The sequence below is a fragment of the Crocodylus siamensis genome, chromosome 2, assembly GCF_052110815.1.
Source record: "Crocodylus siamensis isolate JL-2025a chromosome 2, ASM5211081v1, whole genome shotgun sequence".
NCBI classification, from domain to species: Eukaryota; Metazoa; Chordata; order Crocodylia; family Crocodylidae; genus Crocodylus; species Crocodylus siamensis.
In genome coordinates this window covers 16,549,626-16,569,280 of record NC_143396.1, presented here as the reverse complement: position 1 = coordinate 16,569,280, position 19,655 = coordinate 16,549,626, and the positions used below count along the sequence as shown (strand labels likewise).

The following is a 19,655-nucleotide window of genomic DNA, read 5'->3' as shown; positions in this document are numbered from 1 at the left end:
TGGGTGCAATGAGCACAGGCCTGCCCTCCAGCCAGTGGTTTAGTGGGGTAGGGGTTTCACTGAGCCACCCACAGCCAGAAAGCCTTTAAATGCATCCGGCCACGAGCACTTCCGGGTTGAACCTCTCCCCCCAGTTCAGGGGCATGGGGGAAGACCCGGACTTCCGGGCATCCGTGGCCGCGCGCTCTCGGGGGGGGGGCGTCCGACTAATGCCAATAGTGCGCGTGCGCGTCAATGGGCCCGGAGGAAAGCAGGAGCGCATGCGCGCGGTGCTGTCAGTCTCCTCGGCGGAGCGCTGGTGGCGCATGCGTGCCAGCATTCCAGGGAAGCCCAGCTGTTCCAGCTGCGGCCGCGCAATGTTCCGCCGGCAGCAGCCGCGCGCCCCGGGCGGCCCGCGCAGGTGGGGGGGGCAGTTCTGTGGTCGTTCGTCCGGGGCAAGGGGAGGCATATTATATTGGTGGCAGGGGAGGGAGAGCTGGCAGCCGGGGTGGGTGGTCCATGCCCAAGCACTGGCGGGTCTTGCCGGGGTAGAACATGGCTTGAGACCCCCCTGGGCTGCCAGGGTCCTGGGGGCTGTGCAAGTCTTTGTGTCTCTTGATCTCTTTCCTCCCCTCCCTCCTCTTTTGGAGGAGAGCGATGGCGGGGAGCAGCTCGGTGCCCGACACGGTGATGTTCGCGGGGGCATCTTGCACCCCACCAGCCGGCTCTCCGGGTTTTGGGCAGAGCAGCCGTTGTTGCAGCCCAATAAGTTGATAGCGCAATAAGTTTATCCCGCTTGACTCTTAAAAGAGATTCGTCTTTTCTAGCGCTGCGCAACCTTCAGCCCTCTGGGCCCAAGGACAGAAACGCAGGAGCTGGAATGACTCGGGTTCCCCTGCCTTGGATGAATGTCGCGGTGGACGCTTGGACGACAGGGTAGAGAGGTGCGCCATGTCGGTTGAATCATAGAGAAGTAGGGCAGGATGGGATTTCCAGAGGTCACCTGCTCCAGCCCCCTGCCTGAGGCGGGATCATCCCTATCCAAGCCATCCCATACAAACCGTCATCTGAACTCTACACGAGACTACCGTCGACCCTGACACATAGCACCCTAACCTGCCACAGGTAAAGCAGGGAACCACGGCAGCCAACAGCCCTGCTTCTGTGAAATGTCAGTATAGGCTCAAGAGAGCCCAGGTAGAGGGCCACCCCTGGCCCTGCTTGCAGAGGAAGGCAAATCTGTACCCCTGTGATCATGGGGTAAAACTCCATCCTGAATTTCTGTGTTTCTGATTGTGATGTGAAAAGATTGTTAGGGGTTCAGTTACTTGACTTAGTAAAACACCTGCAAATGAAGTGCAGTTGTCACTTCTTTTTTTTCTCCAGAAACACAATTTTTGGACTTGACTTTTTTATTACATTTAATAAATCATGTTTAAACAAGTAGCATAAAACCAGCAAACAATACATCTTTGTAATACTGTGCTGTTGTTGTAGGTGGCCTAGGAATATGCAAGAAGTAGGATTTGTTTGGTCAATAAACCATTACCAAACTGTATAGTAGGGAGAGATGTTAGATGAACTTTTGGACACAAAATGCCCTTCTTCAGGTCTGCTTCTTTCCCTGGCCAGAGATAAAAGCATTTTGCGCCTGCAAGCTTGTCTAACATTTTTCTAACACCTCTTTTAACATTGGAGTTGTTCCAGCAAAACATCTTACCAAAATAAATCTTGCTTCTCCTATATATAGATAACACCTCTTATATGAGAGCTTTCAGTCTGTCTACCTAATTTATTATATATGTGTAATAACATCAGGAAGCACTCTACTCAAAGAAAGAGAGAAATTTATGCCTGGTGAAGTGGTAATTTGAAACCATTATTTGCTGGTATCTTTGAAGTTTCATCTGTAGTAGTTGAACATTTCTATAAGAAGCAGTACATTTTTGTGTGTTGTTGTCATATCCTTTGCTGTGATTGAGGACAGCCATGAGATAAAATTGGCAGTCACTTACTTTATTAATATGCTGACTGTTTAGTGGCACCATAATATGGAAGTAAAAGTTTATTTCCTTGATATCCTTATGGGGGCACCACTTAGAATGATGCGAGATGAGGTGGCTTTTGTTCCACGTGTTCTCCATTTTGCTTATTTTTGGATGCATGGCAGGGGAAATGGTGAAGATAAATATGTAACCCTTGATGTTTGGCAGTTAACACAAAGGGAATGGAATAGAACACAGGCTAGAAGAGATTGAGTTCTCACTGGCTAGCAAACTTCCTGGTAGACTTTGGATGAGGACAGAGAATGTGGAAAGGCAGAACCTAAACCAGTATAATTTATATGGCTAGTTTTATCCCTGATTCCTTTAGGCATACTTCTCCATTGGATTAGACAAAGTTACCCAGACTTAGGAGCTTGTATCTGTCCATTTATATATATATATATATATATAACTTTTTACAGTAGCATAAAAGTTTCATCTGTTGATGTCCTTTGTCCAGTTCTAAGTACCACATTTCTAGAGTATTTTGTAGAGTTTTGAGTATTGTGTTGCACAAGTTATGGGAGAAACGGTATCAAAGGGAATATGGAAAAATGATAAATGCTTCTCTTGATTATAACTGAAGAAAGGTTAGGAAGAATACAGTATGTACTAGCAGAGATTCTTGAGTCTTTCTTTAGGAATAGTCTCCACAGAAAAAATACTTAAATTATTTGAGGGTAGCGTGGAGACCTTGACACAAATGTGCATATAGTGACACCACCTTCAATTTCTGGTAGTGTAAGAGGAATATGTATCCACTCAATCTTTGCATTATACAGAACTCAAGTACCTCTTTGTTATTACCAGCACCAGGTATCAAGTACTGAAAAACAAGAACAAGAGAGGATATGATTGATGGATAGTATGACAGCACACAGAGGTGGATTTAGTGGACAAGGGATTACCATTAGAAAGGTGGGCAGGGAGCCAAAGTATGGCTGAAAAGTTAAACGCTACTTAGTTGGTTGAGAGAAACTCTTCACTCTACCTCTTATGTCCTGCAAAGTTGCAGGATACTCATAGAATTGGAACTGCTTTGGGTGTCAGATTGTACAGCTTCCTAAGAGAAGAAAAACATTGGGGAAACTCAAAAGAAAAATGGTTAATATTACATTAATATCTTTAAATTCCTCTTATTGTGGGATCCCGTACTACTTACAGAGGATTTCCCTCCTAATTATGTCCTTGCTTTGCTGCTGATGGCAGTGTTCCTTAAAGTAATTTTAAATTTTACATTACTTTTCAGTCCCACAAACCTGGGATATTAAAGAGACCCTAAAGTGCTGTCAGTTAATGACAAATTAGAAGGAAAAATTTGGCAAGAGATGCTTATGGTATCTTAATTATTTTTCAGCTTTCCATCATTAGAAGGTTCTAGGTCCCTTTCAAGTTGTTCAGACAGGGGAAACGTAGTTGAAGAAGGCAAAACCATGAAGAGGTTGGACAACAAAAAAAATGGAAAGTAGGTATCATATAATCATTTAATAACAATAGTTTGCATCTTTTCTGCCTTTCTTGTGGGATCTCTGAGCACTTTTCATACATTATCAAACGCTTTGTAAACATGGGTAGGAAATAAGTCAGTATTATCCTGGATCTTGACTCTTCTCTTCCCAATGTCTCTTGAATTTCTCAATATTGAGTTGAACCTTTAGGCCCAAATAAATTCTCAAACTCTCAATTCAAAATGAAACTTAAAGGCAGTGAGAAATTCTTTTTGGAACTACTTCAAAAATCACTGGCAACATCATCCCAAAGTCTGTTGCTTTTAAACAGCAAATTGCTTATCCGTAAGGTACAGTAGGTTTTCGCTTGAAATATCTTCCAGTATATAAGGAATTTTCCTTTTCTCTTTGTAACTTCATAGTTTCAGAGAAAGCCATAAAATGATTTAATCTGGCCTCCTTATAACACAGGCCAAATTTTCACCTGCATTCTGCCTTATGGAGACCTATAACTTAAATCCATAGGAGGATGTTATGTGAGCACATCAGCATCAGCTAGCAGTGGTTTCCTTGTTTCAGAACTAACCTTCAGTTCCCGGTATGGTACTCCTATAGTTTGCAGACATGGGCTAACTTGCATGTTAAATCAAAAATAATTACTTCATCGGGGGGACACCCTACATCATCTCTTAGTTCTAGTTTTTCATCTGTTTCACCCCAGTGACGTCAATTGCCTTTGTTTACAGACGTGAAAATGAGAGGATCATGCTGGATGCTTTTAAGTTTCTGTAGCCCTAGTGTATAGTATAAAAGCTATAGCTTTGCATTTCAACTATATGTTTTTTCCTAGCTCTGTTTCAAATGACTCTACCAAACCAGTGGAAAGGGAAACGGATGAAGTGGTTCTGAGGAGAAGACAAAAACAGATCAATTTTGGGAAAAACACACTTGCGTATGATAGATACATTAAAGAAGTTCCAAAGTAAGTTGCAGTTATGTGCATTATACATTCCTGTTGTTGAATTTCCACTTACAGCTGATGTGTGTGCAGATCTTGCATGACTGGGTTTTAAATCCAAGTAACGTAAAATGAAACTGCCAGATTTGCATAAAAGCAACTATTTTTTTTGCAAGGCCAACTTAAATGGGGATTTTGTACATCTGAGCAAACAAATAGGAAAGCATATCTAGGCAAAAACAGGCATTGATTCCACTGTAGGTATCCATCATAAAGCCCTTATCCTTGCATTTCTTTCTGTTTGTGAACCTGCCACAAAGACTAAGTCAGACATTCAAAAAACCTGAACCTGAATCAGTTAAAGCTTTGCAGGTTAGTCTAACCTGCATAAATTGAACTGGCAAGCAAGTGAATAGATGTTCACTTTTGATTCTGGAAATGCCTACAGTGGCCTACCATATGGTGGCTGCCTACAGACTCGTTAGGGGAGATCAGCAGCATATAGGAAGGGCCCTATTGCCCCAGTAGCACCTGGGGTGACGAGGAACAATGGCCAGAAGCTCCTGGAGAATAGGTTCAGGTTAGAGATTAGGAGGCACTATTTCACTGTTAGGGTGGCTAGGATTTGGAACCAACTTCCTAGGGAAGTGGTCCTCACTCCTACCTTGGGTAAATTCAAAAAGAGGTTGTGTGATCCCAGCGTGTTCTCCAGCCAGTGGTGGGGGGTTAGACTAGATGATCTGTTCAGGTTCCTTTTATCCCCAAAATATTATGAAACTATGAAACATGCCTATGGTGGCTCAGGCCAGAAGCTGGGGGGCCCTTGGCTGGAGGGAAGCTGAGCTAGAGGGGTGGGGGTTGTGGCCAGGCCTGGGCAGGCTAAGTAAGACTGGGGAGCAGTTTAAACTAGAGGTACACTGATACATCGGTCCCATATTCTATTGGCACCAATATAAGGAAAGTTGATATTATCAGAAATAATTTTTTTTTGCCTGATGCAGCTGATAATGTTGCCGATAGATGCCATGTGCAGCCACTGCAGCATGTCAGCATGAAAAGCAGCATCCAGCTGGTAAGCTTGTTATGAGGGAAGGGGCCTTGGGGAAGAAAAGGCCATTGGGGGGCAGACCAAGGCCCCCGCGGTCAGGGTGGGAGTGGAGCTGAAGCATGGGCAGGCGCTGCACAGCTGGGGCATGACGGGGCGGGGAGCGGGACAGAGCCACGGTTCATCTGGGGGGTGGTTCCAGCTGCTGTATGCACCCCAGGAGGGCATGGGGGGCATGTGCCCCCTGGATCTGTGCACAGGATGAAAGCAGGCTGCTGCTGCAGGCTGGGGCAGTGCCAGGCTCTTCCTGGAGTGGGGACTGGACTGGGGCTCCGCTCGAGGTGGGTGGCCAGGTGGAGAGTTACAGGGGAGGCTAATAACCCCCAAATTCACCATAACCCCAGTCACAGTGCCACTGCCTGCCCCGAGCACAGCCCTGGCCTATCCCCACCCCCCAGCCAGAAAGAGCCTGGCACCACCCCCAGCCTCAGCCCACAGTGGCAGCCCACCCTCACCTCGTGTACAGATCTGGGGGGCACGTGTCCCCCACGCCCTCCTGGGTTATGTGCAATGGTGAGAGCCACTCCCCTCCCACCAGCATCCCCTGGACGACCCCACCCCACTCTGGCTATGCAGCCCCAGCCTCAACAACACTTCGTCCTTCACTGTGGGGGCCTTGATCTACCCATCTCCCTTTACCCATTCCCCCACAACAGGCTTACCAGCTGGATGCTGCTCTCCAAGCTGCTGTTCTGCATATCAGCAATCAGATCGATATTGGCCAGTATGGCTGTTTAAAAATTGGCCCTTGGTATCAGCCCAAAAAATCTCTATTGGTGGATCCCTAGTTTAAACCTCCACCCTGGCCTGTGTGGTCCCCAGTCGGAGCATCAGATCTAACACCTGAGAAGCCCTGAATGCAGCATACACAGCTTTACTTTTAACTTTCGCTGTCTCCTGGAAGAGGGTTAAGCTGCAGAAATTGCTGTTACCATATTTCCTCAAATATCATGCTCACTCTAATTTCCAACAGCTGAATTTCAGGGGAATAGGTGTGTGTTGTATGTGATAAAATACAGTATGTTTTAGCCTAGGTATAATTCCTTGCTTTTTATTCCTTCTTGACTCCACAGAAAATCTACTCTAAAATGAACCAAGAAAAACAGGCATGTTTTTCTTGGTGGTTAAAGAAGATCAAGAGATCATCAGCAGGCAGGATCTTGAGTACAAGACACAGTGATGTTGCCCCTAGTTGCGCAGTGCCCCCCTAACCTCAACTTGGAGTAACATTGGTTCAGTGTTCACTCTTTCAAAGCATACCACCTGTTGAATTGCTAACGCTGCCTACAGCTTCTGGATAGTTTTTTTGAAATCCCCACAGTCCGCACAGGAAGTATAACAATACCTGTTACAATAACTTCCTGTATTATGCATTAGTAACTCTTAACCGCATAGTCCCATGTTTGGTATGTTTGTGTCCGTGATGTATCAGTTGTAGAATTGGACACTGAGTATACAGACATGTTGACGTGGTTGTTTGTGTAGGAACCAACGGATACCAGGAGTTCACCCTAGAACCCCCAACAAATTTAAGAAGTACAGCCGCAGATCCTGGGACCAGCAAATCAGGCTGTGGAAGATAGCACTTCATGCTTGGGACCCCCCTACTGAAGAAAGCTGGGACCTGCAGCCAATGTGTGTATGGATGAAGCAGCCTGCAGTCTCCTATTCCTGTTCCTTAATGGCCTTGATTTTGTTTTCTTTAAGCCTTATCTAAATTGGGGTGGGCTGGGTGGGAATCTGTCCCAGGCTCATGTAGGGGTTTACCACACTCTCCAGTTGTATCCTGTTTCATTATATTAACTTTCCTCAAAATAATTTAAAAGATTTTTCCTAATGTTTAGCCTAGAAATATCCCCAAATAATCCTGTAGGGAAAGGAGTTTTTGGTAACCCTTGTGGTAGCCATCTCTTCCCCAAGGGCAGAAAGGAAATGCACTCGTCTGAGGAAGTTTCAGGTAACTTGAGGCTTTGCTATAGCTCTTACTGGCATTTGGACTTGATTTCATAGATTTCATAGACATTAGGGCTGGAAGGGACCTCGGGAGATCATCGAGTCCAGCCCCCTGCCCCAGGGGCAGGAAGTCAGCTGGGGTCATAGGATCCCAGCAAGATAAGCATCCAATTTACTCTTTGAAGGTGTTCAGTGTAGGTGCTTGAACCACCTCCGCTGGCAGACTGTTCCAGACCTTGGGGGCTCGGTCAGTAAAGAAATTCTTCCTTATGTCCAGCCTGAAACGGTCTTGCAGGAGGTTTGTGACCGTTCGACCTCGTCATCCCTTGGGGCGCTCTGGTGAACAGACGTTCCCCCAGATCCTGGTGGTCACCCCTGATAAACTTATAGGTGGCCATCAGATCACCCCTGAGCCTGCGCTTTTCCAGGCTAAAGAGTCCCATGGCTCTCAGCCTGTCATCGTAAGATCTGTTTTCCTGACCTCTGATCATGCGTGTGGCTCTCCTCTGGACTCTCTCAAGCTTCTCCACATCCTTTTTGAATTGTGGAGCCCAAAACTGGACGCAGTACTCCAGCTGCGGCCTCACCAAGGCCGAGTACAAGGGGAGACTGACGTCCTGGGATTTGCTCGAGAAGCATCTATGGATGCAAGCCAGCGTTTTGGTCGCTTTATTAGCCACAGCATCGCATTGCAGGCTCATGTTCATCTTGTGGTCAATGATGACCCCCAAGTCTCTTTCTTCTGTAGTGCTATCCAACGTAGCACTGCCGAGCCTATAAGGAAGCTGCAGGTTTTTCCTCCCAAGGTGGAGAACCTTGCATTTTTTGGTGATAGTAGTGTTCCCCTCTTTCCTATGCGAGTCATACAGTAAAAGTTTCTGGATCACAGTGAAGAAACTGCGTAGGCCTCCCCTTATATTATTAGAGAATTTAAGGGGGTGATGGGCACTTTTACACATGCTCCAACGCATTTAGATTAGAACACATTGGAGCAGACTCGATTAATCAAGTCTACTGGACCGTTCTAATCAGAACGCTCCAGTGTGCTGCACCATCTTGTGTATACTGTGTCCCCTGGGGCCACTCTAATTAAAATGCTTCCCCATCCTGGAGCATAAGTTCACAGATTCATAGACATTAAGGCTGGAAGGGACCTTGGAAGATCATTGAGTCCAGCCCCCTACCCCAGGGGCAAGAAGTCAGCAGAGTCATAGGATCCCAGCAAGATAAACATCCAAATGTGTTTTGAAGGAGTTCAAGTAGGTGCTTGAACCACCTCCAGTGGCAGTCTATTCCAAACCTTGGGGTCTCAGACAGTAAGGAAGTTCTTCCTTATGTCCAGCCTGAAACAGTCATGGAGGAGTTTGTGACCATTCGACCTCGTCTTCCCTTGGAGCACTCTGGTGAACAGACGTTCCCCCAGATACTAGTGAGCACCCCTGATAAACTTGTAGGTGGCCGTCAGATCACCCCTGAGCCTACGCTTTTCCAGGCTGAAAAGCCCCATGGCTCTCAGCCTGTCATCATAAGGTCTGTTTTCCTGACCTCTGATCATGCGTGTGGCTCTCCTCTGGACTCTCTCAAGCTTCTCCACATCCTTTTTGAATTGTGGAGCCCAAAACTGGACGCAGTACTCCAGCTGCGGCCTCACCAAAGCCGAGTACAAGGGGAGAATGACGTCCCGGGATTTGCTTGAGAAGCATCTATGGATGCAAGCCAGCATTTTGCTTGCTTTACTAGCTGCAGCATTGCATTGGAGGCTCATGTTCGTCTTGTGGTCAATCATGACTCCCAAGTCTCTTTCTTTCGTAGTGCTAGCCAGTGTAGCACTGCCGAGCCTGTAAGGATGCTGCAGGTTTTTCCTCCCAAGGTGGAGAACCTTGCATTTATCAGTGTTAAACACCATCAGGTTCTCATCCACCCATTTGCTGAGCTTGTAAAGGTCAGCCTGAATTACCCTCTTGTCCTCGGGTGTGGATGCTTTACCCCAGAGTTTGGTGTCGTTGGCGAACTTGGCCAGTCCGCTTCTGATACCAATGTCCACATCATTAATGAAGACGTTGAATAGTATGGGCCCAAGGACAGAGCCTTGAGGAACTCCACTGGTCACAGCACAACACAATGATTGACTTCCATCAGCCACCACCCACTGTGTGCTACCCCAGAGCCAGTTCCCCAGCCAGTGGATCATGGTGAGGCCAAGGCCGCAGTTAGCCAGTTTTGTCAAGAGGTGATCATAGGATACCAGATCAAAGGCTTTTTTAAAGTCAAGATATATGACATCAATGTCTTCCCCCTTGTCCAGGTGATGTGCAATGATGCCCAAAGAGAGTGCTGGTGCAAGTCTGTTAATACAGAATGTTAACTATTACTGAAGTTGACTGCTAGATGCATATCTTGGGATGAGGGTCATTGTGTGCGTTTTAAGGTTGAGCTTCTGCATAAGGTGTTGCCCAATTAAATCAACTTTTTAATATTCATTTTAATGTCACAAATGAAGGAAACAATGTAGCAACTGCATTACAACACAACAAAAACAATTTACATTTTTCATTACCACTTTTTGGAAATTAAAAGCTTTGTGCTTATTATTATTGTAACTCCAGTTGTGTTCTCATAGTGCAGTTAATACCTCAGTAACTGCTGGTTTTCATTTTTCAGTAACACAGACCCTCCAGGCAGTTCTCAGGAACGGCACTGCAGAGACTGGAATGACCCTGATTCCTCTGAGTTTGAAAAGCAGAACAGAAATTCATATGAAAACCAAAGCGAGCATTCAGATTATGGGCCTGAGAGGTACGAAGTACAACTTTCCTGTTGGGATTACTGGAACAGTGCATGATGTGCTGCTAAAATCAATTTTCATTAACAAGCTGCTTGATATAGAGAGGAAGCCAGGACATAATTGCCCTGTTTGGCAACTCTGTACTTGATCATGTTGCAGTCAGTGCTTTTGTGGTGGAAAATGCTGAATGTGCCATAATACTAGGAGTAGCCATTGCTGTAATTATAGAAAAAGGAATTGCAGTATTTGGGGCTAGCTGTATATTTTTGTAGTTGAATGCTAAAGTATCTCTAGCCATTGAATCTAAAGGTAGAACATGTAGCACCTTTGAGAGCAAGACTGACAACCCTAACTAACATGCTGTCTTAGAACAGCACGTAAAGTGGTAGTAAGGTTCTTCATGTAGCCGCACTGGCATGTCTTCACTCTGAGCTGAAAGGAACTGCATGTAGGGTTGTATGGTTTCACTTTTAAGCCCTATCCATTGCTGCAGTACTGCATTCTGTGAGATGGACAGTTATGCACCAAGAACTACTTCCTTGGTGGACAGCAAATGCCTTGGTTCAAAAGCAGTTGTTGGCGTGCATCCAAAACATCTTTGTTTTCTTCAGCTATCCTCTGCGTATCATACAGTAATAGTAGGAAACAACCATAAAAAAATCTACAAAGTAAACCTAGCTGAGGCACCATCTATGACCAATGGAACCAGCAAACGAGATAAATGCTGTATCCCTGTTTCTTACATTTGCAGCAGTCATTCACCAGATTCTTCTCCAGTATGGAAGCGCAGAAAACAGAACGGTCCTGATTCCCCCATGTCTGATGGCAAAAATCTGTATAGACATCAAGAGAACAGCCTGGAGAGGTATAAAGTCCAGCCGACGTGTTGGCGTAGTTTACTGAAATGTTCAACTGTTTGTTTGTTTTCTTACTTTATTGACTGGGCTTCTATAAAACACATTCCTAATGGCTGCAATTTTATCTAAAGTGAGCTGTGACTTTAATAGGAAAAGTATTCTTAACTTTGTCCAAACCATTGTGTAGCACGATGTAAAACAGTGTGTGCATTTCACTGTGAAAGTGAACTAGCTTTAGCTGTAGGCCAGGTAGTGCAAGCATGGAAGGTATCTTAAATCTAAATAAGTCAATTGTCCCCGCAGTCCTCATTTGGGTCGCAACCCGAGGTTGGGAACTGCTGTTTTAGACTATAAATTGGAACAGAAACCAGCCACTTAGTACTGTTTACATTTTATAATGCTACATATACTGATCGTGCTGTGTACATTTATATCATTGTGGCCAATGCTTATATGCACTGTTTGTTCCTCTAATGTGCGCCTAGGTGAAGAAGATAAACGCCCCTTAAATGATGTTGTGAGCTTGATTCTTTGTTTCTTTTTGAGACTGTTTCAATTTCTTTCTAATTTTACTGAATTTGGAGGTCAGGAGGCACTTACAGGGAGCTCAAACTGGGTAGCATCAGGTGAAGATGGTGAAATGAGAATAGTTTAGTAAAGAAGTAACCAAGTAAATACCATGGTACTATTCATATCTTCTCGTGCTACAAATCCCTTCCCATATATTTTACTTTTAACCATCCCCACTTTCACTGTTTCATTCAGTTCTTTTCTTTCCACCTTTATCCTGGTGGAGCTCTCTCCTTAAGATACCATCTCTGGTCTCCCAGCTGTTTCTCTCTTGGCTTGTGCCCCTCCTTTTTTCTCCAAGATCCTTAAATGTGATGCCTATTCTTGGTTCTGTGACTGTTTCCAACCTGGCTTCTGTCTATTTGCTATTAAAACTTCCTTCTCTCAGGATCTGATCCTGCAAAGGTGTTGGGCCCCTTTTGTTCCCACTGACTTCAAGGAAAGTGAAGGGTACTCTGCATTTTGTAGAATTGGGCTTGCTAATAATTGGCTTTTTGCTTATTAAATGCAGCAGTCACAAGCTTCTACCTTTTTGCCTTGTTGGACACAGTAACGTACCTAACATCTAATGTTTGCGTTTGCTTCTCTGCAGTTTTCAGCTGCCACCCAGGCCTCCTCAAGGGCGGAACCATGAAATACAGAACGAACCTGACTTTGTATTTGACAGAGAAGAGTGCAGAGAATCGGATTCGACACTGGAGAGGTATAAAGCATATGCTATACACTGCAGCATTTTTGGAAGTATTAAGTTGGGTGTAAAGATGTCTTTAAAGACATAATTGCAAATTGGGTTGCAATGTCTACTGAGTATACTTAAAGATGGTTTTAAAATGTATGCAGCTTGAATGAAGGCTGTCCTTAATACACTGCTTCACTGCAAGTGCAATGTATGTGACAGAACACAGTCTTTCAGAGAATAAACTGTAAATTATGATTTGATACAGGTGTCATTTTATCACATTAGTAAAGTTATTTAGCTAAGTAACCAAAGTAAATGCATTAATCTTTGGCTACTGTTGAGGTGAAAGTGAGGCATAAAAGGCTGCTGCTTTATTTGGCGGTTTAAACTTTTCAGGTGTATGTTATCAGAAAACTGTAGCTCCCTTTCGAGGTGTTCTGACTGGAGAAACGTGGGTGCTGAAGATAAAATAATGAGGAAAAAGATTAAAGAAATAGCAAGGCAAGTGTATGACAACTTCTTATGTTTTCTAACACATTTAGTCTGTTGTGAGGAAGGTCCATCATTTGTATTTATGTCTCTTCCTTGGTCAGTATTTTCCCCAACTCACTGTGCATCCATTTGATTTTAACCACGGACCTTTTCAGTTAAATGATGCTCACAGTCAGTCCTCAGCAGTGGACAAGAGAAGACCTCAATCAGATGTCCCTCTTGAGCCAGTCTCCTGGATGGGGATAAAATGTACTGCTCTTAAACCACTAAGCCAAGAGCCTTTTGTGTATTATTTAAGGATGAATTTAAAAAAAAATTGAAGAATAATAAATGGAACCTCCTGCAGCACTTTCCTCCAGTAGGGCAGTCAGCCTCACTGGATTGTGGGGTGTGGATCTCCCTTCTTTAGTCTCTGCCAGGACTATTGAGGAAGGTCTGACAAGTTTTCTGCAGAACTTGTTTTCATGGGACATAGCCAGAATGATGCTGCCAGCACCTCTTTTAACTTTTGCTGAATCCACTTTGTTCCTGTTCTATAGATTAACATGCCAGTTTCCTTTATAATCCATTCAACTATGAATTGGGAATGCATAGGTAATTTTTACCTTTGTTTTGTTTTTCCTTTATTATTAATAAGTAGAACAATCTTTCTTTATTCCTTTGAAAATATGTTTTCAGTAATGGCTTTCCTGAGTGATGGTTTTCCCTTCATTCTGCAATGAAGTCACAATGCTGCATTTGCAGCAATGACTAATACAAACATTTCTAACAGATTTTCACTTCACTGTAGTATCAAATAGAGGAGACAACACCTTGAGTACAGCAGTTGTAATTGGTACGTAAAAGGTATGAATTGAGAGCTTAATTAATCTAATATCTTACTGTGATAGCTATGACCACCTGATAGTCCTCTCTTAGCATCCTGTGTTACAGCCCACTAAAACTTAGGGGTTCACAGATAAATATTTTTTGGGCCAATACTGGTAGCTAATTATTAATGAGCCATATTGACTGATACCAATCCAATTGCCAATATGCAGCCTGGCAGTTTGGAGAGTAGCATTCGGCTGGTAAGTCTGCTGGTGGGAAAGGGGTGGGAAAGTATGTGTGTGGGGGGGCAGATTGAGGCCCCCATGGTAGGGGAGGAGGGGGGCTGGGGCAGGCACTGCCCAGCCAGGGCAGGGCACAGGATGGAGCCATGAGCAGCTTGTCCAAGGGGCGGGGAGAAGGGGGGCAGCTCTTGCCATTGTTTGCACCCCCTGGGAGGCATGGGGGGACTGTGCTCCTCCAGATCCAAGTGCAGGGTGAAGGCAGGCTGCCGCTGTGAGCTGGGGTCAGCACTGGTCTCTCCCTGGTGGGGGGGTTGGGCCAGGGCTGTGCTTGGGGCAGGCATTGGCAGCGCTGGGAGGGGGACTGTAGCCCACCACTTAGCTTCCTCTCCCAGTGCCACTGCTGCCCAGCCCAAGCACAGCCCAGGCTCAACCCACCCCCGGCCAGAAAGAGCCTAGTGCTGCCCCTGGCCCTGGCCCACAGTGGCAACCTGCCTTCACCCCACACATGGATCTGGGGGACACACACCCCCATGCCTTCCCCAGGGGTGCGCAGAGTGCTGGGAGCCACCCCCACACTTCCTGTGCTCCCCCGGATGAACCACTTGCAGCTCCGTTCTGTGTCATGCCCCGCCCACAGCTGGGTAGCACCTGCCCCAGCCCCAGCCTCCCTCCTCTGTCACAGCAGGGGCCTTAATCTCCCCCCTGCTCTCTGCTTCTTCTCCCCCAACAGACTTACCAGCCAGATGCTGCTGTCCAAGGTGCCGGGCTGGCTAGCCATGTGCATGCTGTGGCTGCATGTATGCACACAGCATTTATCAGCAACATTATCAGCCACGTCAGCCAAAAAAAGGCCGATTGGCAATAATGCCAATTTCCCATTTATTGATGCCGACATAGACTGATATATCATTGCACCTCTACTAAAAATAGAATGCTGAGTTAGTATTTCAGTATTATGATTGGTTCATCAGTTTTAAGAGTTTAGATGTGTATCATTAAGAATCAATCATTAATGTCAGTGACAGTTCTTCATATGATTTCAGTGGTCTCTGAACCCTTGAAAGAACAAGCTTCCAGTTGACAGTGAAATTGGGAAATGTGATCTGTTTTTTAAAAGTGCTAATTTAATGTTTGAAAGCATCTAATATGTCTTTATAAATAGAAGCATTAAAGAAGAAGGACTTCCTTCAGGGATGCAAAATGAATGTAAGTGCAGCTTGACATCCTGGGATCAGCAGATCAAACTGTGGAAGACAAATCTGGACTCCAAGGATTCCTACAATGAAAAAGAAACAGATTTATGAGAAGCGTATGTATGATTAACAGTCCAAACTGCACAGGTGAAAGAATCAGGCCATTGTGCTAAAGTTAAAAGGAAAGTTTTTTTTCTAGCCTTCTCACTAGCTGAATTATTAAATATCTTGTTTTATCAGAGTGTCAAACCTCAAAGAAACTGTCACACTGCATGAATCTGCTTTCAAGCCATTGTGATGCTGCACGACACATCTCATCCAAATTGTCACAAACCAGCTGAAAGAGCACTGTATTTTAGTAACGTCCCTAGCTTTCAATAGGCAGATTGTTCAGAATACATGCTTTCTACCTGTTTGCAAAATAAGTGCATTGTTCCTGGTGAGTGCTGCACCATCTAATCCTGTCAGTAGAGGGCTGGAACAATGCTGCAGAATGGGATGTGTTACTTGTTGATAGGAATCATTTTCATTCAATGTTGTACACATCTGGAGAATGATCCAGGTGGGGAAAGGAGGAAAGATATTGCATATCTTTCTTATATATCATGTGGTCTGAATCTGAAGAGCTGAGTCATGGCAGATTTTTCTTGGGAAATTAATGAAAGAACTCTGGTTTTAAACATTGCTTTTACACAGAAGATTGAGTCTACTAGCTGCTTCCAATTTCCATCTCCCAGGTCTCTGGCAGTGTTTCGGTCACTGAGCAGGGGTTGCTGCATTTGTTCCTACCTATTTATTTTGACTGTGACTTCCTAGGTCAGTGCTGACTATGGCTGTCTGCTTTCCCAGCTTGTAAAATCTATTATATTTTTATCCTTCCATTCTCTGAGTATTCAAAAACCAGCCAAATAGAATTCTAAGACCTGTGGGGGAATTAACCCAACGGTATTTTCTTTAAGCAAAACTAAATTTACATAAGAGATGGCAAGTTTTCTGTTGAATGCTTTAACATGCATTTTCTGATTTGTAATGTCAAAGTGTGAGCCCCCTGCATATGTAGTGGCAGAAGTATGATTTTTTTTCAACTAAATGAAAGAAACCACACTGCCTCCAAATTATTTTACAGGTACAAGAGAGCAAAGTGTCAGTACGATATCAACAATTGGGCTTCCTTATATTCGTTCAAATTAAAGAAACGTGTTTGTCTCCATTTAAAAAAGATAGTGTAACTTATTTTTAATGTAGTGAGGCTTTCATTTTAAATTTAAACTTCCAGTGCACCTTTTCCCCCGCAAGAAGGAAGGGGGAATCAAGTGACTCTTATTTGTTCAATCTAAAGAATTCCAAAAAGAAAATCAACAAGCTGTAATGACCCATGGTAAAAAACACTGAGGGTTGAGAACAGATTGCAGAGCATGAGGAACTCTGTTTAGCAGAGGGAAAAAAATCCAAGACATTTGGGGCCTGCTCCTCCACTACCTTAAATTTGTATTAAGTTACACAGGTATAAACAAAGGCAGACAATGAAACACAAGGTGTAGGACAGTGGTGAATTGAGTCTTTTGCAACTTATAGTTCATGTGGAAAATACACTGATAGTCTTTCATTCCTGTAAACTAAATAGGCTGAATAAAAAATAAATGTTATTCTTCTCTTGGCCAATGTTTATATAGAAAGATAATTCATGGGACATATAGATACAAAAAGTACATTTACCATTATTTCTCTTTCTGTGTTTTAAAAAGGTGAAATTATGAAGCAACACTGGGATTTGTTCAGACATCAAGATCTACTTTTAAAGAGAAGTTTCCCCTGCGATGTTTGGCTTCCAGTGTGTTTAAATCTGATTTACAAAGGCCAAAGATTTTTTTTTTGACTCTCCTGAAGAATTTAAATGTTTCTTGAAAACCATCCCACAGGAACCTGTCTGAAACCCTGTGAGGAACTGTTTTTGCTTTGACTTTTAAAACAAAAGTTAAAAATATCTTATAAATGTTCAGTAACTGAATCCTTAGTTTCAGGAAGGGAAGAAAAACAAATATTTGGAGTCCAGTTATTTGTGATTCCAAAAGCTGCGGCCATTTAAAACCACTGAAGGGATGTAACAATAATACTTTAATATGACAAGTGTTTCCTGGAAAAAGAAAAATGTATTTTATCAAGCAGCATCTTAAAAAAAAATAAATAAATAAAAGCAAATGCTATTTTGAGCTGGATCAACAGGAATATTACATGCAAGACAAGGGAAGGTGATAAGGCCACTTTATTCAGCACCAGTTTGGCCTTATCTAGAGTGGTGTGTGCAGTCCTGGGCTCCACATTTTAAGAAAGATGTGGAGAAGTTAGGGTCCATAGGTGAATGACAGAAATGATCAAGGGATTAAAAGGCAAGCTGTACAAGGAAAGACAGAGAATTGAGTGTATAGCTTAGAGAAAGGGCAGTTAAGGGGGAACTTGATAGCTGGTTTAAATTTCTGAAAGGTTGACCTAAGGAAAAGGGAAAGCAACTGTTCTTCCCTTGCTACAGAGAGCAGAATGCAAAGTAGTGGCTTCACATCAGACTAGATCTTGAGAAGGACTTCCTTGCTGTTAGAACAGTGAGGAAGTGGAATAAACTGCCCAGGGAAGTTGTAGAATCTCCTTCATTGGAGGTTTTCAGGGAGAAATTGGGTATTAGATAGGGATGATTTGGGAGTAGCATTCCTGCATTCATTTGGGGGGTTGGATCAGATGACTTGAGGTCCCTTCCAGTCCCATGCTTTTGTGATTAATATTTAGATAGAAAAATAAAAAGCTTTCTGTTTCAAGATAGGGAAAATTTAAGTATTTTGCCTCATTTCTGTGACACACCTATAATGATATAATTTATTATAAAACAGGTTTCTGAAAGCTGCTTACTTCAAAAAGTGTCATGGCAGTATGGGCTACATGGGCTTACTAATAACTTTTATTCTGTATTTAGAGTTAACAAAACAGTATATTCATTTCCAGCTAGCTCCCACCTATAGCTGCCATCTGAGGCTAGAAGGTACAGCAGGCTGGCTTGATAAAGGCATGCCAGTTTCTGGAGCCAGTGGCACAGAAGGGCATGATGTAGCTAGCATCACATCTGGCTGAATGACCAGGTACCCATATACAGCCAGGATGAACTGGAGGCAGCCCTCCACAGGAGTCAGACTCTGGATCTCTGGATCTGCCTTAATTGTTTTGTCACCGTGCTTCCTTGTAGAATTAAGGAAAAGATGGATTTTGTACATCTGTTGGGATGTAAATATCAATGATTTCAGTTGCATAACTGGTTATAAAGGATATTTTATTTATGTTTTGTTTAGGTTTTCCCAGGTTTTTGAAGGACAGCAATAACAGGCTGCTGCTATTATCTCTCTCCCTCCTTCCGTGGTTGTGCTACAGCTTCACTGACATCTGATATGTTCACACCTCATCAGTTCACCTTTGTGCTAAGATGAAGTTTCTTAAAACTTAAGTGGTATGCCTTTTTGAGACTGCCAACACAGGTAATGAGGTAACATGTGGGACATTTTAAAGGCTATTTCTATATGCAGTTCCTGCTGTTATCAGCAGGAGTACCATGCTGCATGTAGTATGCTAATGACCTTCTGGAACATTAGTCTCATATTGACTCCAGGAAAAAGTAGAACATACTAAGTAGTCGTCAACAAGTCCCAAAGTACTTAGAACTTAGCTCATCTTTGAATATGTAAGATCTGACAGCCTCCAGTTACTAGCATTAAAGATGTACGTTTAAGAAATAAATATGGTATATTTTGAAGAAGTAGCATTTACCATCTTGTTACTATACTGTGCGTGTTTCCATATGTTTTATATATGTTTGTAAATGAAGGAAAAATAAAATTTGTAGCATGGTGTCTTTGTTTTAAAAAAAAGGAAATAAGGACCATGATCTGGGCAAGCTTCTCCAATTTTTTTAAATGCCTCTTAATGATAATGATAATATGGCTGTCATCTTTCATTTCAGGGGAATAAATGAGTTCAAGTTATGACTATTGTTTTTTCACATTTATTAAACTTGCCAAAAACATTCTGTGTTATAGGGGTATAGGATGTAGCCGTGTTGGTCTAAGGACATAGGCAGGCAAGGTTCGTTGGGTAAATTTGATATCTTTTATTAAACCAACTCAAATAGTTGGAAAAATTCTTCTTTGCAAGCTTTCATGCACAAATACCCTTCATCAGGCCGAGGAAGCGTCCCAGTTGGTGTGTGCTCTTCCTGGATGGAATGAATACCAGCCACTGGCTTCTTTACCATTAATTCCATCCAGGAAGAGTGCACACCAACTGCAGATGCTTCCTCAGCCTGACAAAGGGTATTTGTACTGGAAAGCTCGCAAAGAAGAATTTTTCCAAGTGTTTGAGTTAGTCTAATAAAAGATATCAGATTTACCCAAATCACCTTGTCTGCCAAAAAGATCCTGAGTACTTTGTAAAACAGAATAAATAAGAACTTTGATGAGAGGTTTCCAGCTAATTTAGGGCATATTAAGATGGGGATGGGAATTT

The 19,655-nt window shown here is 43.4% G+C and overlaps 1 protein-coding gene across 2 annotated transcripts; it reads left to right on the top strand.

Moving 5' to 3' along the window:
- The first annotated feature begins 271 nt into the window (after nt 1–271).
- Nucleotides 272–18,909, top strand: LOC149870003 (uncharacterized). 2 transcript variants are annotated; one of them, XM_090035391.1, is made up of 12 exons: nt 272–400; nt 807–923; nt 3,382–3,489; nt 4,323–4,454; nt 7,021–7,170; nt 10,150–10,284; nt 11,025–11,138; nt 12,293–12,403; nt 12,776–12,880; nt 15,086–15,232; nt 16,862–17,053; nt 18,449–18,909. In XM_090035391.1, exons 1-10 carry the CDS (start codon nt 306–308, stop codon nt 15,225–15,227), a joined length of 1,209 nt encoding a protein of 402 aa, XP_089891517.1. In that variant the 5' UTR covers nt 272–305; the 3' UTR covers nt 15,228–15,232; nt 16,862–17,053; nt 18,449–18,909. The 2 variants fall into 2 exon arrangements, with proteins under 2 accessions (XP_089891517.1, XP_089891518.1); XM_090035392.1 differs by having other exon boundaries at nt 15,086–15,263.
- Nucleotides 18,910–19,655: the final 746 nt, after the last annotated feature.

Bases quoted from the DNA above. Each gene is read 5' to 3' on its own strand.
- LOC149870003 (XM_090035391.1), top strand. From the start codon at position 306: ATGCGTGCCAGCATTCCAGGGAAGCCCAGCTGTTCCAGCTGCGGCCGC. The intron at 401-806 runs GTGGGGGGGGCA...CGTCTTTTCTAG, and splicing joins GCCCCGGGCGGCCCGCGCAG to CGCTGCGCAACCTTCAGCCC. The intron at 924-3,381 runs GTGCGCCATGTC...ATTATTTTTCAG, and splicing joins TTGGACGACAGGGTAGAGAG to CTTTCCATCATTAGAAGGTT.